At 43.2% G+C, this 25,701-nt stretch overlaps 2 protein-coding genes across 9 annotated transcripts in view; one reads left to right on the forward strand and one right to left on the reverse strand.

Moving 5' to 3' along the window:
- Positions 1–22,734, reverse strand: part of LOC134418953 (uncharacterized) — a 231,257-nt gene extending 208,523 nt beyond the window's left edge. The window contains exon 1 of the mRNA XM_063157982.1: positions 22,233–22,734. Within this exon, the coding sequence (XP_063014052.1) occupies positions 22,233–22,734 (502 nt within the window). The remainder of the gene's footprint in view (positions 1–22,232) is intronic.
- Positions 22,735–22,774: 40 nt separating this feature from the next.
- EPHA5 (EPH receptor A5) overlaps positions 22,775–25,701 on the forward strand; it is a 226,803-nt gene continuing 223,876 nt past the window's right edge. For 4 of the 8 annotated variants that reach the window (XM_063156546.1, XM_063156548.1, XM_063156547.1 and 1 more), the window contains exon 1: positions 22,775–22,879. The gene's annotated coding sequence lies outside the window, so the exon portion shown is untranslated. The remainder of the gene's footprint in view (positions 22,880–25,701) is intronic. The other 4 variants (XM_063156544.1, XM_063156545.1, XM_063156542.1 and 1 more) reach the window with 1 other exon arrangement.

Genomic DNA, 25,701 nt, shown 5'->3' on the forward strand with positions numbered 1-25,701 from the left:
GTTGTCTGTGTTTCAAATTGAAGATGGGAGACAACTGACAAAATACCATGTAGCTGTTCCAGTTTAATAATCCCACATGGACAGACGATGCATCTCCTATTCTCTCAGAAGCTTATTTCCCAAACTTGGTTATCATGCAGATGGTAAAATCTATTCTTTGAGGGTCAGGATTAAAGCCAATGGAAAGCACCATGTAATTCTTTGAGGAAAAATAGCTATTACTGCTACCTGGAAGGTAATATCTATTTCCAATACAAAACACTCCACATTTTATGACAGCTAACATTTTCCCAAACCTTCCTAAGCAGCTAAACTTTAAAAAATAATCTAATTTCAGACACTGCACAGAAGCAGCAAACAAGTAAAGGTCAATATAACCACAAAGACTTTTCATGCAATATAATCCAAATAAACAGATCCCTTACACGAAGGGCATTACCTCTCTTTCAAATCCCAAGTGCCTCAGCACCTAAAGCAGGACTTGGACACCCAGTCTGCCAAAACTCAGAAGTGCATGAAGAACTTCTGCACATGCCAAAGCTTTCCCAGGACAAGAAACCAAACACATTCTGTGCCCAGCCTTCACAAGGACTCAGCACAGGTGGAGTCATGCCTGTGTCCTGTGAAGGGTCCTGGCATCCTTAATCTAGCCAGAGAAGGGGGCTTGCTGACATCAATCAAGCAATGCAACTGATCTAACAACCGCGCTAGAAAAAAATGCAGACCCCTCTATGGCATCTCTCCAGCATGCCAGAGCATATGTAAAAATTGGCTAATGGTCTAAAACCAGAAAAATATTATCCCAGTGTGTGTCTTAGAATAGGTTCATAATATTTATTACTTTGGAAATTATTAATTCATATAGATGGTGCACTTTTATTTTTACTGGGAAAAAAAAGGCATTCATTTTAACCCTTCCATTAAAATACGCTTGTTAAATGCAGCAGCAGTGCATTGTTGAGGACGAATGAATTTAAACATGAGGCTGACTCTATAAAACATCAGAATCACCCTTCCAAAGCAAAAAATGCTTTAAGGACATTTAAGTCTTTAAAAACAAAATTAGTCAGTGACTCAAAATGTCTTCTCTTCGTCACAAAAAAATGCAGTTCTCTGGCTCAGCTGCATTTCCACTATTTATATATCTGCAAAACAGGCAGAGGCCAAAGTTCCACTTTTTATTATTCCCCTCATCTACAGAATGGGCTAACACTCAGTTTTACCTGAAGGAATTTGCAGACTTAAGAAGGTATGACCTGCTCGCCTGCTCATGGAAGCAAACTGTGATTATCAAAGAGAAATCCATGGGGCATTCACCATTAAAAACCGAATTAACAAGGCGTTCTGCATTTCCTCTGAAGAATTTTCTTTGAGGGAGGATTTAAGGGGTGCTCTGAACGCAGTAGCTCAATAAATACATTGCAGTGTCACGGCAAACCTTCCAAGGCACATCCTGACCCACACATTGGCACAGTACCACACCAAGGCAGGCAGGTAGCACTTGCTAGCAAGGTGCAGGACAATGCAAGACAAGGTCCTAAAGTTCCTCAAAATCTGGACCTTGGCCAATCTGTCTGGATAAAACAAACATGGCTTGGAGCAACAGACAAGGGGAAATCTTCACAGAGAAAACCATCAGGCATATACCCCGTCCCAAGAAGCTCAGATTGGAGCACAGCCCAGTTCTTTGTCACGTCTCAGCAGGGAGAGGTGGAAGCATTAATGAGGAGTTTCCCTGACATTACAGCTGGAACACTCATTTCTACTGCCAGGGAAAGTTTAGAGTCTGCTGGGCTGGAGCTGGGGGGATTGGTGGGGGTTTTGTACAATACAGCTTTTACCCCAAAGTTAATGCACTCCTCACAGACCTTTTCAGCTAGAAGGTATCATGTTTTAAATCTAAATTCCCTGTAGAGGGATACACACTATCAATATCTTTGAACAACTCACCACTGCAGACAGCAGGGAATTCTGCTCAGAAAAGAAATCAATGGCATAACCAAGCCTATGGTTGTTGGGACTGTTTTATATATATTGCTTTATAGCTTTTAAATGAATCCTGACATTGATCTTCAGAAAAAATAATGAAAAATTAAATGAAAAGGAGAAAAAGATGACAAAATACTGCAGCCAAAAGGCTGGTAAGGCCAAAGACAGTAACATATTACACTGCTGGAATATTAAATGTAGAATCCTGAAAGTATCATAAAATTACTTTGCTGGAAGCCCAGCAGGTGTTTGTGGGATCTGTCTGCATACTTTAATTATTTATTGTAGAAACAGTCTTAAAAAATAGAGTAGGGCTACCACTATCAGAAGTGAAGGACTACAGAAAGTTAGCCAAAGGGAAGACATTTGACATGTGAAGTCCTTCAAGAACCTCTCCACTTCTAAAAAGAAAGGGACCAGATTTCCTAAATCCTTCAAGTGCATGAACAATCTTACCTATTCGGTGCAAAAACAGTAGCCAAGCACAGAAGCTTTGCCAACATGTCAGTCCCAGAAGCTGCAAAAAGAAAATCCAATTTTACTGGCTAAGAAGCCACTCCTACTTCTCCAAGCTTTAATGGAGTAGTGATTAATTGCACCAAAGTGGATCTGGCCCAGTCCTTTCAATGCAACACTATTGATTTACTCCTGCAGCACAAGTAGCCCACCAGATTTTGACATTGAAATATGATCTCCTTTAATGACGCCCTCCCTTAGTAATATCTTCCAGCTTTCTCTGTTATTCATTCTGGGATTTAGATTTAATTTGGATGCTGTTATGTTGCATATACTTTTATTGTGCTCTGTTTACAAAATGATTCTTGCAATTAATTACAGTAATGAGATCATGGCTAAAAGACTCGCAGAATGCTGATTAGATAATTAATGATTGGTTGTTTTTTGTAGCATTTTATTGAATACATACTCCAGGTTGGTCTCTCCCCTTTCCTTTTTTGGTCTTTCTTGCCTGAGTTCTAATAAGTAATTGAATAAATGATTAGTGGGAAAGTAGATTACATGAATCATATTTAACCCCTCGGCACTTAGACAGGAATCCAGAGTAATATAACAGGAGGAATATAAGAAATCAATTTCTTTGGTATTTTCATTGTAGTAATTACAGGCTGAAAATAGTTTTAAATCAGGCATTAGTTCAAAATTGTCAAATAGGCTGGACCTAACGTAAGGAGTCTCTCTGCAGAAGCAAGTGGTGTTAGAATAATTGCCTGCCAACAAGAACAGGACTGATCATCCTGAAAAGGGGCTGGCCAGGACGCAGCAGAGCTTGACCACTCAAACCTAACGTGCCCAAGTTTACAGTAAAATGGCTGACCATGGGAAAAACATTTTGTTTCTGAGCCTGGAATGGAAAGGAAAGATCAGGTCACCCTTCAGGTCACTCTCAGTAACCCCCTGTGAAACCTTCAGCCAGGCCAAAAGGCCCATTGCTCTTTGGGGCCAAGACATACCACAGGCAATAACACTACTGCCAGGAACTGGACAATGAACTGCTGCAGTCAAATTCCAGACTGATCAAAACCTCACATCCAAATGCCACTGACTCAATCTGGTTTGCTTTCAGAAGACTAGATTGACTAGAGGCACAAAAGTGAGCACTTAGTCTGTGCATATATGATGATACAGTCTAATTAAGATAACTCCCATTGACTTCAACGTCAACACGAAAGTGAAACACACAGACCTCCAGTACAGAACATAGAAAATGAGGAACCTGTTTCCAGGCCAGCAAAGTAAAAGTACTCCCAGCTGTCTTCTCTTGATCAAGCCCCAGAGAGAGTCGTCTCCTTATCTTGGTGCACTTTGGACCTCACAGCAAAAACCAGCTTGCATTTAGATAATTGGGCAAACTTCATTTGCAAAAATTAGCCAAAGGAAAGGGTTTGGGGAGACTTAACTACTGTCTTATTGAAAAAGCAGAGCACACTTTCCCAGTTATTTGTCTTGTTTCTTTTTTCAATCTCAAATTTGTAATTAAAAAGAGTTATTTTCAGAGTTTGGTTGAAGTATTTAGATCTTCTTGGATAGCTGAAAAGAATGAGCAAGGAAAGCTACCACAGTTTACTTTCAGCTTCTAATGGTACCAACCAGATGAAATACAGAATAAATCATCAGGAGAGATGGATAAGTTACATTTATTTATGGGGACAAAGGTCTAAAATAAAAGTTATGTTGTCAGAGAAGGAATTGTGGTAGTTCCCAAATATTCTGCAGAAAAAAACACTGAGCCATGATCAATCTCCATCTGTCCCACAATGACTTCCATGTGATTTTTAATGCCAATAAGCTCACATAGCATTCCCAGCCAAAGACAAGACCAGACACAACATTTGAACTGTGTCCTGTAATTGCAGGGAGTTTCAACAAGCCCAAGTGTGAGGTCCTGGCCTTTGGCCACAGCTACCCCAGGTATTGCTACAGGCTTCGGCAGAGTGGCTGAAAAGCTGCCCAGCAGAAAAGGACCTTGGTCGACAGCAGCTGAACATGAGCCAGCAGTGCCCACGTGGCCAAGGAGGCCAATGGATCCTGGCCTGGATCAGCAATGGTGTGGCCAGCAGGACCAGGGCAGGGATTGTCTCCCTGTTCTTCAGCACTGGTGAGGCTGCACCTCAAATCCTGTGCTCAGTTCTGGGTGTCTCACAACAAGAAGGACATCGAGGGGCTGGAACTTATCAAGAGAAGGGCAACAGAGCCCCAGAAGGGTCTGGATCATAAGTCTGATGAGGAGCAGCTGAGAGACCTGGGGTTGTTTAGCCTGGAGAAGAGAAGGGTCAGGGGAGATTTTCTCATTCTCTGCAACTATCTGAAAGCAGCTTGTATCAAGGTGTGCTCAGCCCCTTCTCACCAGTAAGAAATGGTAGGACAAGAGGAAATGGACCCAAGTTGCACCAGTGAGCATTTAGATTGGAAATTAGGGAAAATTTCTTCAAGGAAAGGGCGGTCAGGCTCTGGAACAGGTGCCCAGGGAAGCAGTGAAATCCCAACCTCTAGTCAGAAGAGTGTGGATGTGGCACTTAGGGACAAGGTTTAGCGGTGGACTCAGCAGTGCTAATGCTAATGGTTGAACTCTACTTTAGAGGACTTTTCCAGCCTCAACAATTCTACAATTATTCCACTACTGAATCAAACCACCCAGATCACAGTGTTTGCCATGCCAACCTATTTTGAATACATTCTCACACTGATTTAATGAACAAAGGTGAATTATCCTGTCTCTATATACTACGAAAGACACAGGCCTCCACAGATAAATTCCTACAAGACAGACCTATTCACTCTTGGACAAACAGATTAAGCTATCAAATGCCCAAGGCACAAAACTTTCTCAGAATCATCCTCTTGAATTTCTTCAGCTGTCAGTTCAGTAACTTTGCAATGAAACACAGATATCTTGCAATTCATTTTTAGAAGAGAAATAAACTACTAGGAGAAAAGTCAGCAAGACTTCTCTCCAGCCACCATCAAGAAAGGAACATTACCAAGTGGCTAGGAGAGCCATACATTTGAGGAAAGTTACATATTGCACACAATTTTTTTCTACACAGCATGATTATAGATAATTAGTATACATGATTGCTAAGAACACAATTATAAGACCCTGGATAGAACTGAATTTTGCCAGAATCCAATTCAAATCAGGGGGTATGAGGGTCACAATCTGTTCTGATTATATCATATGTTATAGATGCTTCCAATATGTTTAAGATGAGGAGCAGGATCACTACTAATACAACACAAGGTTTTTCATGAGCTACAGTAGCTGGATATCTTGGAGTAAAATCAAAGTTGAGCAACATTGCTTGTTTGAGAATAGTTAACAACCAAGTTGCTCAAGATGCTTTTTGATAACCCACATACAGCACCTAACACCTGATGAGTCATTGCCTTAAGATATTAAGGGATTAACATCTACCTTGAATGAGAAAAAGCATACAAAGGACTTGATTTGATTTTATTTGTAACTGTCCTGCAGTCACACAACAGCCTGTGGCAGGCTGCTGGCAGCTTGCCTGCACTCTAACCACATTTATCTTGTATTCCTGCAAAGTAGTTTTTTGCATACAACATTTCAATGCCTTCTACAGTTCCCAGCTAAGAGCTGGACACTTGCACTCACCTTAACTCACCTTCTATGACCAAGGTCTGAATGAACTGCACAGCAAGACAGAAGTACATTTAAGAAGGGGGTTTTTTAAGTTTCTGGATACTGCAGATACTGCTTTTGTAGAGCACCTGCTTGCAAACTACCAGAGAAGCTACCATAGAAGAAGACTGTGTCTGGCACCTCATTCATACAATGAAATTCAAAGAAAGCTACTGCTCCAGCATGTGTCTCTTCCATGGGATGCAATCCTTCAAGAACAGGCTGCTCTGGCATGACTCTTGTGAGGGTCACCATTCCTGGAAGAAAACCAGCTCCAGCGTGAGGCTCTCTCTCCACAGAGCCACAGGAGCCTCCTCTCTCCTGCCAAGGAGGCTGCTTCCAATGGGGTAACAATCTCCTTTGGGCATCCACCTGCTCCACTGTGGACCTCCAGGGCCACAGCTGCCTCACCATTGTCTTCCCCATGAGCTGCAAGGGAATCCTGCTCCGATGCCCAGAGCACCTCCTGCCCCTCCTTCCTTGACCTGCGTGTCTGCAGGGCTGTTCCTCTCACGTGTTCTCACTGCTCTCTCTGGCTGCATTTGCTCTTGCACAGCTATTTCCCCATTCTTAACTCTGTTATCCCAGAGGTGCTACCACCAGCACTGATGGGCTCAGCCTTGGAGAGCAGCAGTCCCATCCTGGAGCTGGCTGGCATTGGCTCTATCAGATATGGGGGAAGCTAGTACTCCCTTATCACAGAAGCCACCCTCTACTACACAACCCAAGCCACCTGCTGGCTAAACCAAAGGCCACTCACTTGCTCTAATTATAAACCCAGGTCCTACACTATGGATGTCCCTGAACTGCATACCACAGCACACATGACTCAGGCTTCCTGCTGTGAGTAAACCAAAATAACTTTTAGCTCACCATATCTAGAATTCCAAAGAGATAAAAAAGAAGTCGCTTTAATTAAACCCAGAAGAAGATATTTTGGCTTTGGTTTAAGTCATGCATTTTACTACAAGCAGTTTCAGTCAGTCTTCATTTTGGAAAACCCCATGGGTGTTTGGGTCAACCATTGACCAATCAGAGTAAGAGTGTCAGTGCAATGACTTGCCAAGCTAATGTTTACATCAGGCAAGCCTCCTAAGCCAGGGCTAACCTCCCCACTTCACCAAGAAGTATACTGTACAGTTAGCCACTAGCACTGCAATTTCCCTCATGCTGGAGCATATAGTTTGGGGAAAACCCATGAGCATTCTCACCATCTGAGATGAAAGTTGCTGAATATTTTGCCCTGAAGCCAGACTGCAAAGTGCTATAGAAGCAAGAGAAAAATCAGAAACTTGACAGGAGAAAATACTTGCAGCTAGTTCTTTTAAAAAGAACCCTGTACATCACAGATACCACTACAGCAACTTCTGTTCTTCTTAGTCATAAAACAGGGAAGCCAATACTACCTAAATATTCATCCCACTTCCACAAAGCAGTTGAAAACACCTATCATACCTGGACATATACACCAACCTCAGTCATGCTGCTGCTTAACTACCTGCTCCCTCCCTAGGTGCAGTCACACCACCTTGGTCCCTTGAAGGACAGTTAAATATAACATAAAAGCAGATGAAGTAGAGCCAAACAGTCACATTAAAATGAAGAGCAGGACTTCAGCCGAAGGATGCAGTTTCCCACCCACATATGACAGGTGGATGTACCAAGTTTGCTTGACAAGTATCACCTGATGATTTTTTTAATTTACTAGACATCTGAGATAGAAATCCTACTCCTTTGCCCTTTTATACACTCAGGTCTAAATAGAAGATATTGACTTAAGTGGTCATTTACATCCAAGCTCAGACTTCACCTTTGCAGGCTATGAGGCATTTCCATGGTCTGTGTTGTGCCTGATGTGATGAGCTAACTCCCAAATCAGTATTCCTTACTTTGATTAATAAGACATAAGGTAGACCTTATCAGCACACTACAGGAATTAAATGCTTATTTTTTAATTATTTGCCTGTCGACACACCACATTTATTCTAGGAGATACAGCATTAGTATGAGGAAGAAAAAGTGTTGAACTCCTAGGACCAGTACAAAATGGTGAGATCATAAAAATCAACTGGCCATTACAGCTATGGGCTAAAGAAACATTATTCAATCAATTTTTTTTTCATCAGAGTAGCTTCTATGTAAGAGAATTTTTTTCAGGTATTAATTACTAATTTAAGAAATACTGTGAAAACATTAGCAACAAAGAAAGTAAAATTGTCAAAGGAAAACCCAGGCACAAGCTCAGTTTCTTGAAGTTAAACCTGTGAAGGGGTTGAGTTTGACAGCAAGAACAAGCACTTCTAGTGAAGTGAAACTTTCCTCAGATGCCGCACATTACAGAGAAAAAGGCATGGAAAATCACTTTTAAGATGTCCAATGTAGCTTCTATGTGTTACCTTTTAAAATCCTTCAGGCAGATCCATGTTTGTCGTTTGCAAGTTTCAGAGAAATTTCCCATTCGGGAGGCCTCAATTTCAATTCTAGATTCAACAGCTAAAGAGACAATAACTCTTCAGAAGCGCATGACAGTTGCTTTCTGTGCTCTTTGGTCTCATTTAACATGAATATATGTAGTTAAGCAGAAAGAGTTCATCCTTACTATCCTACAAACTGCATATAATCCTATTTACCACTGCTGAGACAGACAGACTCATAAACCCCACATTCGGCCAAGAAAAAGTTTTCCCTGCTGGGGAATGAGACCTATCCTTCCCACATACATAACACTCACCTCCTCATCCAGGAGAATATAACTCATGGAGCAGTTTAAAGCACTTATCAATTATTGTTAGCACAGCACAAGTCCTTAGGGATCCTGGCAAGAAAGCACCTTATCACACATACCACATAACAGGAGCAAGGAATCAATCACCAGAGACTTTGTCAAATGCCTCTCCACACATCTAGATGGAGAACTTGCTATAAATTGATCAAAACTAGAATGAAATTAAGTGAAAGGGTTAAGTGTTATTGAACATGTTTACAAAAATAGCGCACTAGTAGCGAAAGGAAAGCCATTCAGTTCTGTGCAACAGCATCTGTGAGAAACCATTTCCAAAATTTTATTTAGGGAAGACCATATATGAAGTCTTGGTGGCAGCACCTGCTTTACACATGATAAACCCCAGGAAAGTGAAAGTTGATATACAGACCACCAAAGATTCAAACAATCCTTTCAGGCTCATGGTTATGACCACATGCATCTTAAGACTCCTTAGCTCTGCTATAAAACACCAGCTCACAAACAGAGAGCATGAATGAAGTCCCTAGGTCATATCATAATATGAGAAGCAGTCTGAATCAAATCTTTGGAACTTTACAGGAACAAAAATATACATCAATTAAGCTAACCACATCAAGCATTATCAACAGGCCACATTTCTTCTGCACTCAGCAAGACCATCTTTCCTGTGGTCTCTTGCACAAATTCTCATTTTACGCAGCTGAACCAGCACCAATACATCTCTAAAATTCTCCTCAGCATGAAGTTCTGTGTATGCTTAGGTAGAGAAACAAACTTTGATCTATATATTAGCAGCTCTGGATAGAAACTCCCTGCATTGAGCAGGCAAAGATTGCTGTACCTAGCAGGCAAAGCTTAACTAACAATTAGGGTTACAATCAGACTGCCAAGGAAGACACAAAGTTTTAAATAATTTTCTGAAACAACAATTGCAGCAACCACCCTCTCCCCCTCTACTTTCCCAGGGAAAAAAATAAAAGCAAAAAAACCCCCAACTCTGTTACTTATTAGAAAAATACATATATAGGATAAAGACGGCCTTAAGAAGAAAAAGGTGCTGTGCTACTTCTGAAGAATAAACTGAAGAGAGAAAAAAACATCTCTACTTACTAGAACATGAAAGAAAGATTTCTTCAACTCCCAAAACTGAGAACCCTAATTATCCTCTTTATGTTTTAAATATGCTCTAGTATCAGAGCCCACCTACACAGGTGAGAAGCTCCAGGCTACTCATGAACAACAGCTGCTTACAGAGAAAGCCCAATTATTTTGTTGACAAAGAAACCAAAGGGCTTATTAACACCATTGCCATCAACTACAGACCTCTTGCAAAGGTCTCCCTACTGCCTAAAATCATAAAATAGATATAGCCTACTATTTATTTCTTATTCTTGCAAGGGAGTAGTAGAGTAGGTGATTTGTTGCATTTTTTTTTTTTTATTTAATGTTGGGATAGATTGCATTTGTTAACTTTTACAGTGTCTGGAAGGAAAGTGCTGGTTTAAACTCAAGTCTTTGAATTCTGTTGACAACAGGATTTCAGCACTTTGATTTCATTCCTTTCATTTAATTTCTCTTGTATTTCTCCATAAGGCAGAAGACTGAAGCTGTTGACTGTTTCTTGTGGAAAAGGCATTGCAGGCATATGGTTCATCCAGTACTGCAACTTCATGGGTGCATCCCAAAGGTATGTTATGTTATTAACTGATATTAGCTTTTGATTATAGAGGAAAAGAAGCTACTTTTGATTATGGGTTATGTATAATATGTTTAATTCTTCTAGCAATTTTACTTACCTTTTTTTAAACTTCTTGCTGATACCTCCAACAGGCTTACAGAAGTCATTAATAGCTTATTAAACATTCATAAAGTGAAATTTTTTTCAGAGACTGTTTGTTTAAAATGAAAGTAAAAGCCGTCAAAACTTGTTCTCAAATTTAATCTCTGAAATAGCTCAGTTACTTTAACATTTCCTTTTATAGTTCTAGTTTTCTAATTAAGAGTATTACAGAATGTATTAATTAAAATTTTAATAAAGGTTGATATTTTCCAATGTAGGAAAATCAATGAACAGGAAAAAAAACTCTAAAACTTATCTGGCAGACTGTTATTTTCAAAACCATAATTTTAATAATTTTCTTGAGGGTCTTAATTTTATTTTAGTCTAGATTCTAGTCTTAGAGGTATTTTAAATTACTCAGAAGAATTAATGATAATTAACTGGTGAAAAATTTTAGTACTGTTTTAACATTCTTAAAGGATCAGTCTGAATATCCCCAGATCTACATGGGTAAGATGCAAACAACAGTTTTGTACAAAAATCAGGACTTTTTTAAAATTATATTTGTGATTGCAAAGAGTACTAGAGGAGGTTTAAGTTCAAGTAACAGCTTCCTGCTCTATAACACATTTGCAGTGCAGGTGTCACTAAATTTTAGGTTTGACCAGAGTCATAGTAATGCCAAGATGATTTTTTTTTCCCTGTTCTTTTATATATCTTTTATGTGTCCTCAGTAGTCCTAGCATGCATACTTGTAATCCCTTAATTCTGGCAACTTAATTATCCTAGCGTTTTGGTAGGTCAGGAGACCAAACACCCTAAAGGCCTCACAACTCGAGGCTGGAAAGCCCTATGTTACCTTTAGAAACCAAGGTCCTCCCTAGAACATATCCTGTAAACTAGAGATTTGGCCCATCCAGGGGAAAATTCCTAGGGAGATGACTCAATTCATTCAAGCCTCTCATTAGGGCATCCTTGTTAGAGGTGCTAATTTGTAAGGGCTATAAATTGTACACGTGATTTATTGTGTGAGTGCATTGTGGTGCATCCCACCTTGGCAAAACAGTGCACCACAAGGATCCTTATGAAAATGCCATGGTAGAAACCCCTTATCCCTTAGACATGTCTGGCTCTCAACTTTTAAGATCAGGAAAAGGCATCAATAGCACACAAAAACTTTCAACAGTGAGCAATACACATGCTTTTGTATTTACAGTGTTTCTGGTTCTTTGACATTTTAACACTAAATAGGACTTTCTTTGAAAGCAAAAGGGAGAAAGACTGAAACTGTTTGGCATCTCATGGTTTACTCCCTGTACTTGAATGAGAATCACACTTCAGCTAGCCTAAAAATGGTGATGCTTTTCCACATTGTGTAACTTTAACCTGGTATGCCTGTGCAATGTGCTTTCCAGTTTGCTGGCAGCCTGTCTTGCTCAGAGTGGCTGTAAACAGTGATGCTGGTATTTTTATTGGCTAATTTTACAAGCTGGCATCTGCTGTCAGCAGCTTCATGTAAACACACTCCTGCCACAGCATCTGTTCTGCTGCATGTTGCCCTTACCTTAGTGCTTGCATGGAGCTGGGGAGGGAGTGATAAAGCTGATACCCCTTCTAAAAGGAGGTATATGGTGGGAAACAGGGGCTAAGACTTTCTCCTGGGACAGAGTTTCTAGAAATGGGAGTCAATTCAAGGACACTGTTTTCTGAATGTCTTTGAAACCTCTGAGCCCAGCCCTGCTCAGCATTGTGAGCAAGCACACGCTTTCCTAATAGAAGGCCAGGAAATATGATAGCTATCAGAACAGTGGATTTCTGTTCTGAATGAAAGATGAAGTTTTTTGTGAATAAAACTTGACTGAGATGACATGACTGAATTGCTAGCTGAATGCAATTGAACTAAGATTGATATTGTGGAATCCAGCTATAACACAGTTGGCTATGAGTATCAGGAGACAGCAGATCACAGTGAAAGCAGGGAGGGACACTTGTGCAAGGAGCTGGATATATACATAAATACAAACCTTTGTTCTCAGTGGAGACAATAAAACATAACTATGACCTGTAGTTTGCCAATAGATTCTCAAGCTATCTGGTTATAGCAAGGTATAATTTAAGACCACAACAAATCAGTAGCAATGCCACAGGAAGTACAGCTTGCTTTGGTCTCAGGGCAAAGAAGAGACCTAGGTAAAAGCTGAATAGTTGTATGCAATACAGTAAGTTATGATGTTACCATGTTAAGTGACCTTGGCATCTTTTACTGTTTTTCTAGTGTAAACACAGTTCCTTTGAGTGTCTTGGATTTTTTTTTTTTTTTTTTTTTTTTTTGTGCTTGTCGCCATTAGCTTTTTTTCTAGCAGAGCACTAAGGGATGATTCAGATAGAGGTGCTAGAGAAAGAAATAAGGGAATCAGCATTGAATTTTTATTTTTTTGAGGTGTTGAGGGCTTTTGGGTTTAGAAGCTCATGCAAGGTTTTGAATCAGTCCTAGGAAAAAGGTCAGTTGCAGAATGGAGAAAGCTGTATTGATGTATAAATGCGGCCTAGGAACACTCTTGTGTTCAACAGTGCCCAAGTGAGATCTTCTGACTGGTATAGCTCTCCTGTTCCACTCAGTGTCTTTTTGTGCCTCCAGGGTGTGTGAAATGGTAAAACCCAAATACTGAAAAAGTAGCTACTAATCCAAAAATGCACTAAGCCTGTTCCATTGTCCTGGAGGTGTGGGCATCCCTGCAGCATCCTCTTCTCTGTCTATGTGACACGATGTGAATGTGCTCCCACCTTCTGGACTGGGGGCTAGCTCAGACACAGAGTGGGTACCCAACACAGAGGTGCCCAGCTCCTGGGGACGTGGTTGTGCAAAGAGTTAATGGGATGGAGTCTGCTGTAAACAAAATGGGGAGAGCCTGGTATGGAGGAAATTAATATGCAACACCCACCAGCAACAAAGCAGAAGAGAACAGAGGTTTATCTGCTGTTCTGTGCACAGAATTTGAGCACATACTCAGCCTTTGTGCAGATGCTTGTGCTGGCCAGGGGATAATGACTGGTGCAAATCCCTGTAGTTCTGAGATGCTCCTATTTTCTGAATAATTGTAATTTGGTGAGGGGAACTTGACTAGAAAGGAGGGGCTGTGGATTTGATGCTTCCCTCAAAACACAGAAAAAGCTTATTTAGTATTGAAATGTTTGTTTGGAATAATTCTATTTGAATTGGTTCAGAAACATGAAACGTAAATGGTCAGCTAGCTAGGTTAACAAGACAGAGAGGTAGATTTGCATCTTCTTCTGACTGGACTGTTCTCTTTCCTGTAAATGCTTATTTATCTTTCTATTCTGTGGACAGAGTAACACTTGTCACTTGAAATATGACAAGAAAACTTGTCATACTTAAGCACAACTTGTTTGTTACTGTCTAAGTGTTTCTGAGCAGCAACAGCAAGAAGCCCCCAAAGATATAATGCTATTTTTTAAACTTAGTGTTATATTGGGATGTGTAAGGAGTCTGGATACTGTGAATACAAAATGGCAGTGAATACACTGGTTCTTGATTTAACATCTTTAAATACACTGGTCCTGCAAAGGACAATGCATGTCTGAGATGGAATATGTTTTGAGATGGCTTTTGCTCAGTGAGTAGTTCTTGGATATGGATAAGGCATTGAGCTCACCAAGGGTGAGTTCTCAGTAAATCTTTATGTAAGTGGCCTGATACTGTCTTCTGCTCACTTCCCTATGTCTAAAGCCTTCACTGTCTAAGGGAGCTATGCAATCAGTGCATCTTTTATTAAAGTTTAAATGTTTATACCAGGCTTAGTATTTTCTGAAGTAAATGTCTTTGGGTGACTATGGCACTCTGGGTAAAATGTCTATTATGTGCCCTAGACCAGAGACCCATTATAAATTCACATTATGAAGAATTGTGCTTTAGGCTACAGCTGTAATCTGATTGCCACTCCTTTCTCGGCTTGCTGTGCATGTGTCCCATCTCCTTCACCTCCTGATTGAATGAAATTGTAATCACCTACTCTTCTGTTTAGCTGGGGGCAGAATTAGAGGCAGAAAATGGAGGCAGCCAGAATTGTCTGGGACAGCACATGCAGGGTGAGCTGAGTGGAGACTGAGCAAAGGTGCCACAGCCCAGATCTCACCAGAGACAGAAAGGGGAGTAATGTTTAGAGAGCAAGGAGAAGTGGCTATAAAAGAGAAATAACAGGAAATAAGCTGCCAGTTCTCATTTATAGGCATGTCATGATGCATGGTATATTTACACCTCAGTGTACTGTCCAGTAATACCTCAGTGGAATCTGTGAGGAATACAAACATTGTCTGAGCACGCAGAGATGATGTGAGAAAAGCCAATGTCCTACTGGAATTGGATCTAGCAAGGGATATCAGAGGTCACAAGAAGGGCTGGCTTCTCTGAGGACCTGGGTGACAAGTAGGGATGGACAATGGTTATCTTGAAGGGCAGTTGTGAATGAAAGGGGAGGCAAAGGGTGTGTGGCAAGGGAATGGTGTACTCAGAGGAATGGGGAGGTATTTGAGACACACCAGCAAGAATTGGGCTTGGCTTGTCAGGATACTGCTTAGAATCATAGAATATCCTGAGCTGGAAGGGGCCAGAAGGATCATTCAAGTCCAACTCCTGGCCCTTATTGAAGAATACTTTTGGTCCAGAAAGCTTGGTTTGTAAGCTACAGTGCCAGCTGCAGACTGAGCTCAGGGTGGACAGGAGCCCCAGGAAAGAGGTCCTGAGCTGGTGCCAACCCTTAGGATAACAAAGGGCACAGGGTCCTGTGGCTCAGCCAGGTGACCAACACTCAGAGACACAGCAGGAGCTGGTGTCTGAGCAGGAAGAGCAGAGACTGTGAGGGTATAAAAGCCCAGGGATTCCATTGTTGGGGGTCCTCCTCAAAGGCACCAGCTCCAGGTGTCTCTGTGTTACTGTGCCATGAATTAATGGCTTTATGGAATGGGACATCTGAGACTGCTGTGGGAAACCTGGGATGGAGCCAGTAAGGAAACCTGGTCTGACTGTGTGTGAGTGGGGTGTGCGGAGAGTCACGGGGACACCTGGTGGGTCACTGGAGCCACCCACCATGAAAAGGCTTTGGTCCCAGCACTTAAAATGTCTGGTAGTAGGAGTGTGACTGCCAGAGTCCTGTGAATAGTCAGGCAGGAAAGTTTCCTTAACACCCTGCAGAGGACAATCCCAAAAATCACACAACGTGCCTGACAGAGTTCTAAAGGCTTGGTGCCGTGACCACATCTCTGGGGAGATGTTCCAGTGTCCAACCACCCTCTGGGTGAAGAATATTTGCTTAACATCTAACCTAAATCTCCCCTGACACAACTTCGGGCCATTCCCTTGTGTCCTGTCACTGGTCACCAGAGAGGAGAGATCACTGCCTGGCTTGTTAAACCACACTGACAACAAACATTAATGAAAAAATGCTACTGGAAAAGAGCCAAGCTGGCTGATGATCCCCTTCAGCCCCACCTTGGGTCTAATGACCCTTTAAAGCACATGTCTTTTCACAGGGTATTATTTGCATCTTGACACCATGGCACTGAGCATTGAGGAAAGGGTTTTTCTCAGCTGAGAAATAGCTTCCTTGGGATAGTGCAGGGTGTCTGTGTTGGAAGAAAAACTTATATCAATGCACCAGAGTCTTATATCTTGACTGCAATACCACCTAACTGCTCCAGTTCTGGTGTGGACACTTTATCTCATAATGAGCAGAAGTCTGTCTGGAAGACTTGGTCCTTTATGGTAGATAAACCCTCAGTTTGGGAACTTCATGTCTGGAGCTGATGGCTGGATTTCTTCCTTTTTATTTCCATTTTTAAAAATGTAGCTCTTTTCAGCAGTATTTTGTTCATGATTCTTGGGTGGGATAAAGAAAGAAACACTGAAAGCTAAGAGTGACAGTAGGAAACACATGGTATGTCACTGTGCAATATTTGTGTCAGAATTTGTCACATGAAGCAGTCTGTCCCAGAAAGGTGGCATTGATCCTACGTTATCATTCTGCTGTTTAAAAATTACTTATCAGACCACATGCCAGAAAATTATTTATACTTACTGAAGTAGTTCTCTGAGGAGACACTGGAGTTTTGCAAGTGAAGTATTTCTGAGTTTGGAATGGAAGACTTACCTAAAGGCACAACTTGAGCACTGCAGAGGAAGGAGAAAAATAAATATGCTCCTGCATTTCACAAACAGTTGCAATTAAATGATGGAAAGGACTCAAAGACGATAGCTGTGATTCAGATGGCATCCCCAAAGAACATAAATTAGTGTGTTGGCAGCTGAAATTGCTAAGCATTTGCAAGTATTTGAGATATGATATGATTGACAATGATGTGATGTATTTTGGAAATTATTAGGGTTAGATTGAAATAAAGAAGTCAGTATCAGTTCTGCTTGGAAGAGTGAGGTGAGATGAGATGAAAAGGATTTGCTTTCCTCAAACAAGAGGAAAATAGATATAGTTGGCCTCAATGTGGAATGCATGGCAGTGGCTCAAGATAATGAAACTAGTCTGCCTATAATAAAAAAATTCAGGGTAGCCATCCAGCCTGCTATTAGAAATTAAGGAAGGCATTACTGACCTTATGAAACGTAGTTCCAAAAGGAACTGAGTTCTGGACAGTACTGTATGCAGGAGATTAATGTAGTTCACTATTAAATGATATACTGAATTTCATCATTATATCCATTATTGTATTTATACCTTGAAAGAATGTGCATTTAATGAGTGAAGTGCTGAATGTGAGCCCTACAGTAATGTCTACATTTGATAGCATAAAACCTGATCAAAAATGCCATGCTGGAAAAGGAAAAGTGAGAATGAAAAGCAAATGGATGTTCTAATACCTTTTCAACTTGATTCAGGACAGCTACACACCTTCTGTGTGACCTTGAGCAAGTTATTCAAGGGCTAGACTTTCACAGAGCACTTTGGTACTTGTAAATGCACACAAGTCATTGGCACAAGCTTGTGCAGTGTCTCTATAGCTCATGACTGTGTCCTGAGGAGACAACCCTGTTCCCTTTAATATCTGCTGATTCTTATTCTGATAGAAGAATAAGATAACTTCATTAGTATTTAGAGAACATAGTCCCAGATCTAGAGAAGCCATAATCAATTCAGTAATGTTTATCTGAATCTTTAACCTCTCCTTTGTTTCTGTCTATCTGTGCAGGAGTAGTAGTGTTCCTCTTCCTCACAGGAGTGGGTTGGAAGACTGGCTCAGGAGTGTGAGGTGCAGAGCTACTGCAGTTAGTGGATGCATGTAAATAGGTTATGATGAGAAATGTGGAAGCAAGTCCATTATTAAATTTATACAGGGCTAACAGTGTAATCAAATTAGCCTTTGCACTTTCTCCTGTGGTCCACTTTCTGCATTAGAAAATCTCCATAAATCTCTGCAAAGCCATTTCATTTGTTCCCTGTAATGCTCTCCTTTGGTGTGATGCAAAGAAACACCTCAATACTTGCTAAGTAGTGAGTGGGCTGCAAGTGGTGCCAGCTGTGGTGCTCACAAGTGTGCACTTCCACATCTGACCTGGATTATTTTGCTGATCAGTCTAATCCACACTGGCACGTGAAGCGATGTACACTGTCCCCTCAGGGCCAGGGAACACTGCTCTGCCTGCAGGGGCCTGCTAACACCTGAGGTCTGGCTCCGTGGGGGTCACTGTAAGGCAGTGGGAGGGAAGCAGTGACACAGCATTTGCAAGGGGAGAGTGTGCTGCCAGGTCATGGGCTTTTGCAAGGACTCTTATCAGGACCGAGGGCTGGTGATGAAGCACTCCAAAAGAAAATGCCAGGCTGAAATGTCATGCTTTCTCCAAGCCTTTTCTGAGTGAAACAAATATTCACATGTTTTCCCCATGTATTTTCACAGGTTTGGATCTAATTTCAGGCTGTAAATGAAGTGAGCAGATTTTCCTTAGTGCACAGTTGCCAACAGCTCCTGTGTCTTGTGGGGGTGGCAAAAGATAAATCGGTGCTGAGACCATGCAAGTGACTGGGTTGTGAACTTGCACTTGCTTTATTTACCACTTGCTCATTTTTCTTCATGCACATTCTGAGCTCGTTGGTGAGCATCTTTCTCCGCACTGCAGAGTGAAGATTCCAGCAGCCCGAGGGGCACAGGGATGGACATACCTCCTCTGGCCAAGCGGTGGCCCACCTGCACTGGCTCTGCAACCCTCCTGTCCCCGCTGGCTCTGGCACTGATTTGTCTGCTGTCCACTGGGGCTCTGGCGATTGCTTTCTGCAGCCCGAAAAGGCTGCTGTGGTGGGAGTTGAACAACAGCCATTTTGTGCTCAAATTGTAGTCGCAGTCATGGTACTAATCCAAATATATCTACTATGCAAAGCTGCTTAGCTGCTCCAGGATTGCTTTTTTCTTTTAATATGCATCTAGTTTTTGAACAGAAGGTAATTCTTCTGTTTCAAAGGGCTTGTGGGGAAAAACAAAAAAAACCCCCAAATTACTAAATTTCATTAGGGTATTTCTTAAAGGTGTCATCTTCTCTGACTCTTGAAAGAAAAGGACTTTTCAAAGGAAAATGGAAATGCTTATACGCCTAACTAATTAAACAGTTTGCTGCATTACAGTGGGTCTTCTATTCTATTATTGCAATGAAGACATGGCTTTAGAGGCACTGTTTACACTTAAATTTAAAGTATGAAATTGAATCTTTTCTCAGATGAAGGCCATGTTGAATATGGAGATGTAATAAGTATGTTGCCCTTACACTTCAGTAAAGGATAATGATATAGGGAATAGATTTCGCTGGCAGTTTTTGGTTGCTGAAATAATCTGAAGGATAGACTCATTTATTTTCCAAGTGTATCCTGTTGATGATAGGATAAACAGCACGCTAATGAAATGAATTGGCAATGCAGAATTAGAAGCCAGTCAGAATACAGAAATTACATGAAGGGAACTACCTACACAGGAGAGAAAATAAACTTGGGAAAAATGAGCTTTTGCATATCTAAGTGGAAATAACCAGAAATGCACTAACTCCAAAGATGTCTGGTTTAATAAATAGTTTAAAACACATGTAATAGCTGACAGCAGATTGCATGTGAAGTGGCAAGTTACACAGGGCAAAGCTGTCATTTCAGTTTCAGACACTATGTTCAAGAGCATTTTAGAGACAGTTGTTTATTATGGCACTAGTATGATTACACTTCTGAGCAAAATGTGACGGAGATGTTGGTAAAACTGGAGGGACTTTGTAGTATAACAGCATTACTATCACTACAGGAATGACTCATGAGAAAAAGATATAAAGGAAGAAATATAGGTCTTAACTGAGTGATGATTAAGAGGAAATGCTGTTTACATAGATGTAAAGGCACAAATGTAAGGGGCAGGAAAAAGTTAGAGAAGCAGAAAGAAAAAATTGAAACAGACAAAATACAGGCTAGATATGGGAGAAAAGGCATGATTCTGCAATGGTTTAGGTTCCTGAATAGTTTGCAAGGTGACCAATCCCTTGTGATTTCCACAGTAAATTTGCTCAAAGCAATAGAAGATAAACCCTTCAGTGTGAAATAGGAAGGGATCCCATGTGATTGTCCGGCTTCTCTCTGATTACCCATCAAGGCTACCTGGGATGCTGCAGCATTTTGCTGGAATTTCTTTCCTGCCTTTAAGAGCCTGCTGGGTGCACTGATGAGGCAAAATCTAGGGGGATGGGGGGGACAGTCGCCTGCTGCAGATTACTAATAAGATGGTGGCAAAGAGAGTTTTAGAAAGCCTCCAGCAGGATTCACTATAAGGTGCATAAAATTGCAATATCCTGCATTTTGGAACAAGGCAATACCCCTTCATAAGGCAGCATTTCCTTTTTTATCAGTGTTCCATGATGTCCAGTGAGATGGGTGGGATGCTCTAGCTGTGTGACAAGCAGGGTGGGGAACAAAACAAATGTCGTGGACTAGGAGCTTGTTTCCTGTAGGAAGAAAAGAGGCAGCTAGAATGAAATCTAAAACATGGTGGCTATTCTTAAATAGCTTATGAATCATATGAAGCTCATCTCACTGTTTCCTAGAAAATTAAGATGTCACTAACATATCATCTGAAATGCCTCTAAATTATAAGTCTGGCAGTCCAAACAGCAGTTAGTGACTGTCAAACAGCATTGAAAATCGGGAGCACACAGCAATTTGACATGAGATTCTGTTAAGAAACTTGTCTAGCTAGAGCAGCCTTGCCCCTCATCCAGCAGAGGTGCCCATCCAGCTTGCCATTTTACTTGTTCTTTGTCATCTGATCTTTTTTACTGTGCTGGCAAAGTGTTTTTTCTGATGTCTTTTTTTTCCTGCATTGTCTCAATTTCTGGACGGCAAAACTTAACCATTGCTTTTACAGATGACAAATCCCTAGAAATAACTTTACCCCATGGCGCTACTCCCCTCCTTAACCTGATGCAGGGCTGGAGTCAGACATTCTCAGCTGTGATTTATTCCAGCTGAGGATCCAGTCATGTGCCATTTAGAGGGGCTGTGTGATAGCAAACCTCCTTTCAAACTTTGGACTCGGAAGGTATTCAAATGGTGAAGATCTGAGGCAGTGCTGTGAAGAGATGCATGCCACACTTTTCATCTGGCTGGTAACTCTACTGCCGTACCTCGTGTAAAGTAACAGTCCTTGCCTTGTCCTCCTGGTGGCAGTAAAAATGTTGAATAGCCTGAGGTAGAGAATCCTCTTGCAACAGGAGCCAACACTTTTGAAAAGAATATGCATGAACATATTCCATATGTTTATGGAAGTAGCAGAGGTGCATATGTGGTGTAAAGACACAGAGAAACACGCTCTCTGGCTAATAAGGAATTAAAGATGAGTAGTGTCAGTGTAGAGAGCTATGTTATCTGAAATTCCCCAGTTGAAAACTACTTGTCCTCTTCAAACTGGCTTTGGGGATTGTATATTTCAATTGCAACTTGCTTGGAACCCTAGTTTTGAACGTTGCACCTTGGAGAGAGAGGGAGCATTTTGCAGGTGCTCAACTTTTGGTTAAGCTTTTTATAATATAAATCAACAGGGGTTAAATGGAGGGGGAAGCACGAGGTGAGCACAAGGTTAACCTTGTCTTGCTGCTTATGCACCTGCAAGGCTGAGTTTGGTCTTTATTGGCTCATCTGGAAAAAGTTTCCTCAAGCGAGGAACCAATATGAATGAATAAACCTCCCAGAATTAATTTCTTTGGAGGATTTTTTTTGTTTTTAGGGAGATGGCCTGGCTGACAACTAGGGTTCTGAAAGGTAAAAACATGTCAGTGTAGAAGTGTTTGAACAATACTCATGGGCACATAGTGTAATTCTTGGGAATGGTCCTGAGCAGGGCTAGGAGTTGGATTTGATTATCCTTGCGGATCTCTTCCAATTCAGCACATTCTGTGATTCTCTAAAACTAGCTGTGCTGGATTCAGAGCTGTGCTCTGGTGGTGGCTTGGGGTAAAATACACCTGAAACTCATCTTTCTGTCGGCTCCATTACGGAGTTTGTGGCATTTTTGCTTACCTGGCCAGGGGTTAGCCTTCCTCTCGGGCTTGCCAACCTTGCGAGATCGCGGCTTTCCCGGCCCTGGGCTGTGGTGTGCTGGGCTGTGTGTAGTTTCGGCACCGTAACCCGTGGCTGCTGCGGGGAGCTCTGGCGTTCCCCGTCCCCCGAGCGGGCTCCAGGGCCGCCGGGCAGGGACAGCGCTGCCGCCGCTGCCTCGCACGGGCACCGCGGGCTGCCAGAGCGGACACCGGCGGCGCGGTCCCCGCTGCTCCCCGGCTCCCGAGGCTCGGGGGGCGCCGTCCCCCGCACACGGCGGCGGCAGCGGCGGCGGGTCCGCCCCGTCGGGGGCGTCTCCGCGGCGGCGCGGGGCCACCTCCCCATCCCCGCCCCCTGCCTCCCCAGTCGCGGCGGCGGCTGGACGGGAGCGGAGGGAGCGAGTGCATCGCGCTGCCAGCCCGCCCCGTCCCGTCCCGTCCGGAGCCGGCCCGAGCGGGCAGCGCTGGGGGAGCCGCCGCCCCATGCGCTGAGCGGCGGCGGGATGGGGCCGCGGGGCTGGGCCGGCCGCGCCGGGGCGCCGGCTCCCGCTCGGACGTGCCTCCTGCCGCTGCTGCTGCTGCTGCTGTGCGCCGCGCTCCGGAGCCTGCGGGCCAGCCCCGGCAGCGAGGGTGAGCGGACACGGGCGGCGGGGCCGTCGGGGCAGCGCCCACCCGGGAGGGCGGCCGCCCGGCCGTGCGCGGCTTCGGACTCGGCGGATTCAATTTCGGGACATTCTGGGGGAAGTGGGGATGGGCTGTGCCCATGGGAGGCGGGTGCCGCGGCGGGGATGCGAGCGGCACCGCGGTGGGGCAGGGGGCTCCCGGCGGGCAGGCTGGCACGGGCGGGGGTGCGCAGATGCCCGGGCACGGCAGCGGGTGTTGCCCTCTGCGGGGATGGATGTGTGCGGGCGGTGCGCTCGGCGGTGCCGGCTCGCCGAGTGCCCCGCGAGTCGCACAGGTGCATCGGAGCCGGGGCTGGCGCCGGGGAGTTCGCACGGGGCAGGGGAGGCTCCCGGTGCGGAGCCCTGCGAGCGCTGGCCGCAGTGCGCTTACTTCGCGGCTTAAAACACACGTATAAAAAGGAGATGAAGCCGCGGCGGTGGCGGTGTGTAACCCGCAGCGGAGCGCGGCCGCTGGGGACGGATTTTTTTTATGCCTTTGATCTCTGTGAGTCCAATGGCCAAAAACGCGTCCGGGCTTCTTGTCTAGCAGGATGCTTCCAGTCTTTGAAATTGACTGGGATTTTTTTTCTCCGTGCGTGGTGTGGACGCTGCTTGGGGCTTTCTTATATTTTTGGATCCGCGGGCAGGCTGTAATGTGAAAGCAATGGGTGGAGAAGTTCAGTATCTGCAGGGGATGCCAGCGGCTCGAAGCAGGCTGGTGTCGTGATGCACCGTAATTATTTGTGAAACTCCTTTAGAAGGAGGAGGAGGTATGCAGGGGTTTGTAAAGGAAAACCGTACCAGAATTTCAAAGATGTGGCCTGAGGTAACCAGCTAGCTGTAATTTATTTTCGAGAGCGAGAATAATGTGAATTGCAGTTTTCTTAAAAAAAAAAAAAAAAAAGGTGCAGAGGAAGGGGGAGATGCTGTTCCTCTGTGTACAAAGATATCTAATGTTCAGGAAGTGCATTGGTTTGGGAGATGATTGAATTGGTTTGGCTTTGCCTTGGTTAGATAACAGTGGGCCCAATCCTTCTGCCCCCATGCAATTTCAGATTATTTCACCCATGGGAGCAATGCTGCTGAGATGGCGTGGCTGATTGGGAAGGGCTTTCCCTGTTCCTCACCTTCGTTTTAGGAAGCATGCTGTCCTGTGTGAGCCCGTCTGCCATGATGCCGTGCTGAGAGACCAACAGATGCTCCGAGCCCCTCTCAGGCATCCCTGCCAGCTCTCGGAAAACTGGGTATTACTGACTGAGGCAACGGGACCATTTGCCGAGCACAGAGGTGCCTCTGCGTGAACAGGCAGCTGCAGAATAGGACTTTTACACGATAGGAAACTACTGGAAAGGATTAATGGAGCTGCCTGCAAATGGCTTTAGTGGCATCTTTACAGGGAGGTTGCGAGGGAATATTACGGTAATGACGAGCAGCGTGAGCGCTTGCTTCACGGTGTCTCTGCTGCTACTTTTCTCACTGCTGCTCTCTAATTTCCATCTCCTCAGTAAATGCAAAGCTAAAAAGCTGCTGCTAGGAGGGGTCTGGCTGTGGACCTGAACTTTTTTTCAGTGAGCGCTGTCCTTCGCTGCGAGGAGATTTATTTGTAAACAAGCGTTATTTGACAAGTGCCTCTCGCAGCGTGCCTCCTTTGCCAATTGCCCGGGAGCAGCTGGGTGCCTGGGAATGGCTCACCCTGCCATTCCATACTGCCTGCAGTGCCTGGAGCCCAGGGCACGAGCAGCCTCGGGCAGGGAAGCCCTCCTGTGCGAGCTGACGCTTGTCCCCTGTTTGGTTTGAACTTGGCTGCTTCTGGGCTCTGATGGGAGAGCTTCTCCCGTCCCTGGGTTGGTTCCTCGGCTGGCTCAGAACTTTGCCTTTGCTGAGATGGAGGTAGCCATCTTAGACCAGTGAATAATGTTTTCAAAAGTTGGTGGTATCGGGTTTTCTGGGTTTATTTTTGATTTATTATCACTCATCCTACTCAGCGTGGGTAAACAGCTAGCCAATAACCTGTGCTGTGTAGGCATGGAGCACATCAGTAGTTGCATAGATGATGACAAATTATCAGGATAATTTTTTTTGTTACTCCTGCCTTGTGTTTTTGTTTCTCTAAATCTGACTGTAACTCACAATGACTTCGTGGAATAAAATACATGCAGTTAACAATCCACAGTATGTGATGCTCTATTTTACCCTCTAGTGGAGGGAAGTTAGGGGAAAATGCTTTAAAAAATCTAAGTTATGATTCAGAGGGGGGAAAAAAGTAAATTCGTTGTTTTAGTTCCTTATCATGGAAGTAGCTTTTCCCATGGGTTTCAGAAGCTCCTGCCATTTTTATGGAGAAGTAGTGAGTGCCCAACCTCAATCACAAATCTGGTCACCTTCATAGATATATCCAAAAATGGATTGAAGGATATAATTGGGAAAAATTAATTAATTTTTCTCCAGCCTTTCCTGTAATAGCAAAATAAAACAGATTCTTATTTTAATCACCTTTCCTCAGTTTATATGTTAAAAGCAAAACATGTAGTGGAAGAAGAAGGCTCAATACCATTTCATGCATTTTCAAGTATTGTTTAGCCATTATTTTTAACTCTTTAGCAGAGCTCATTGTTAAAACCAGATACTTGCTTTTTGCTTTGAGTAATGTTTAAAATTCAGAAATTAGTCCTGATGAAAATATTCCAAAGAGTACCCTGAAAGCATCGTGCAATTTTGTGAAGTGCTGGTATTCCAGAAGTGCATGATTGCTGTAAAATGCACTCCCTATGATCACAGAGTCCGAGAGGC

The sequence above is a fragment of the Melospiza melodia genome, chromosome 5 (genome assembly GCF_035770615.1).
Source record: "Melospiza melodia melodia isolate bMelMel2 chromosome 5, bMelMel2.pri, whole genome shotgun sequence".
Taxonomy (NCBI): domain Eukaryota; kingdom Metazoa; phylum Chordata; class Aves; order Passeriformes; family Passerellidae; genus Melospiza; species Melospiza melodia.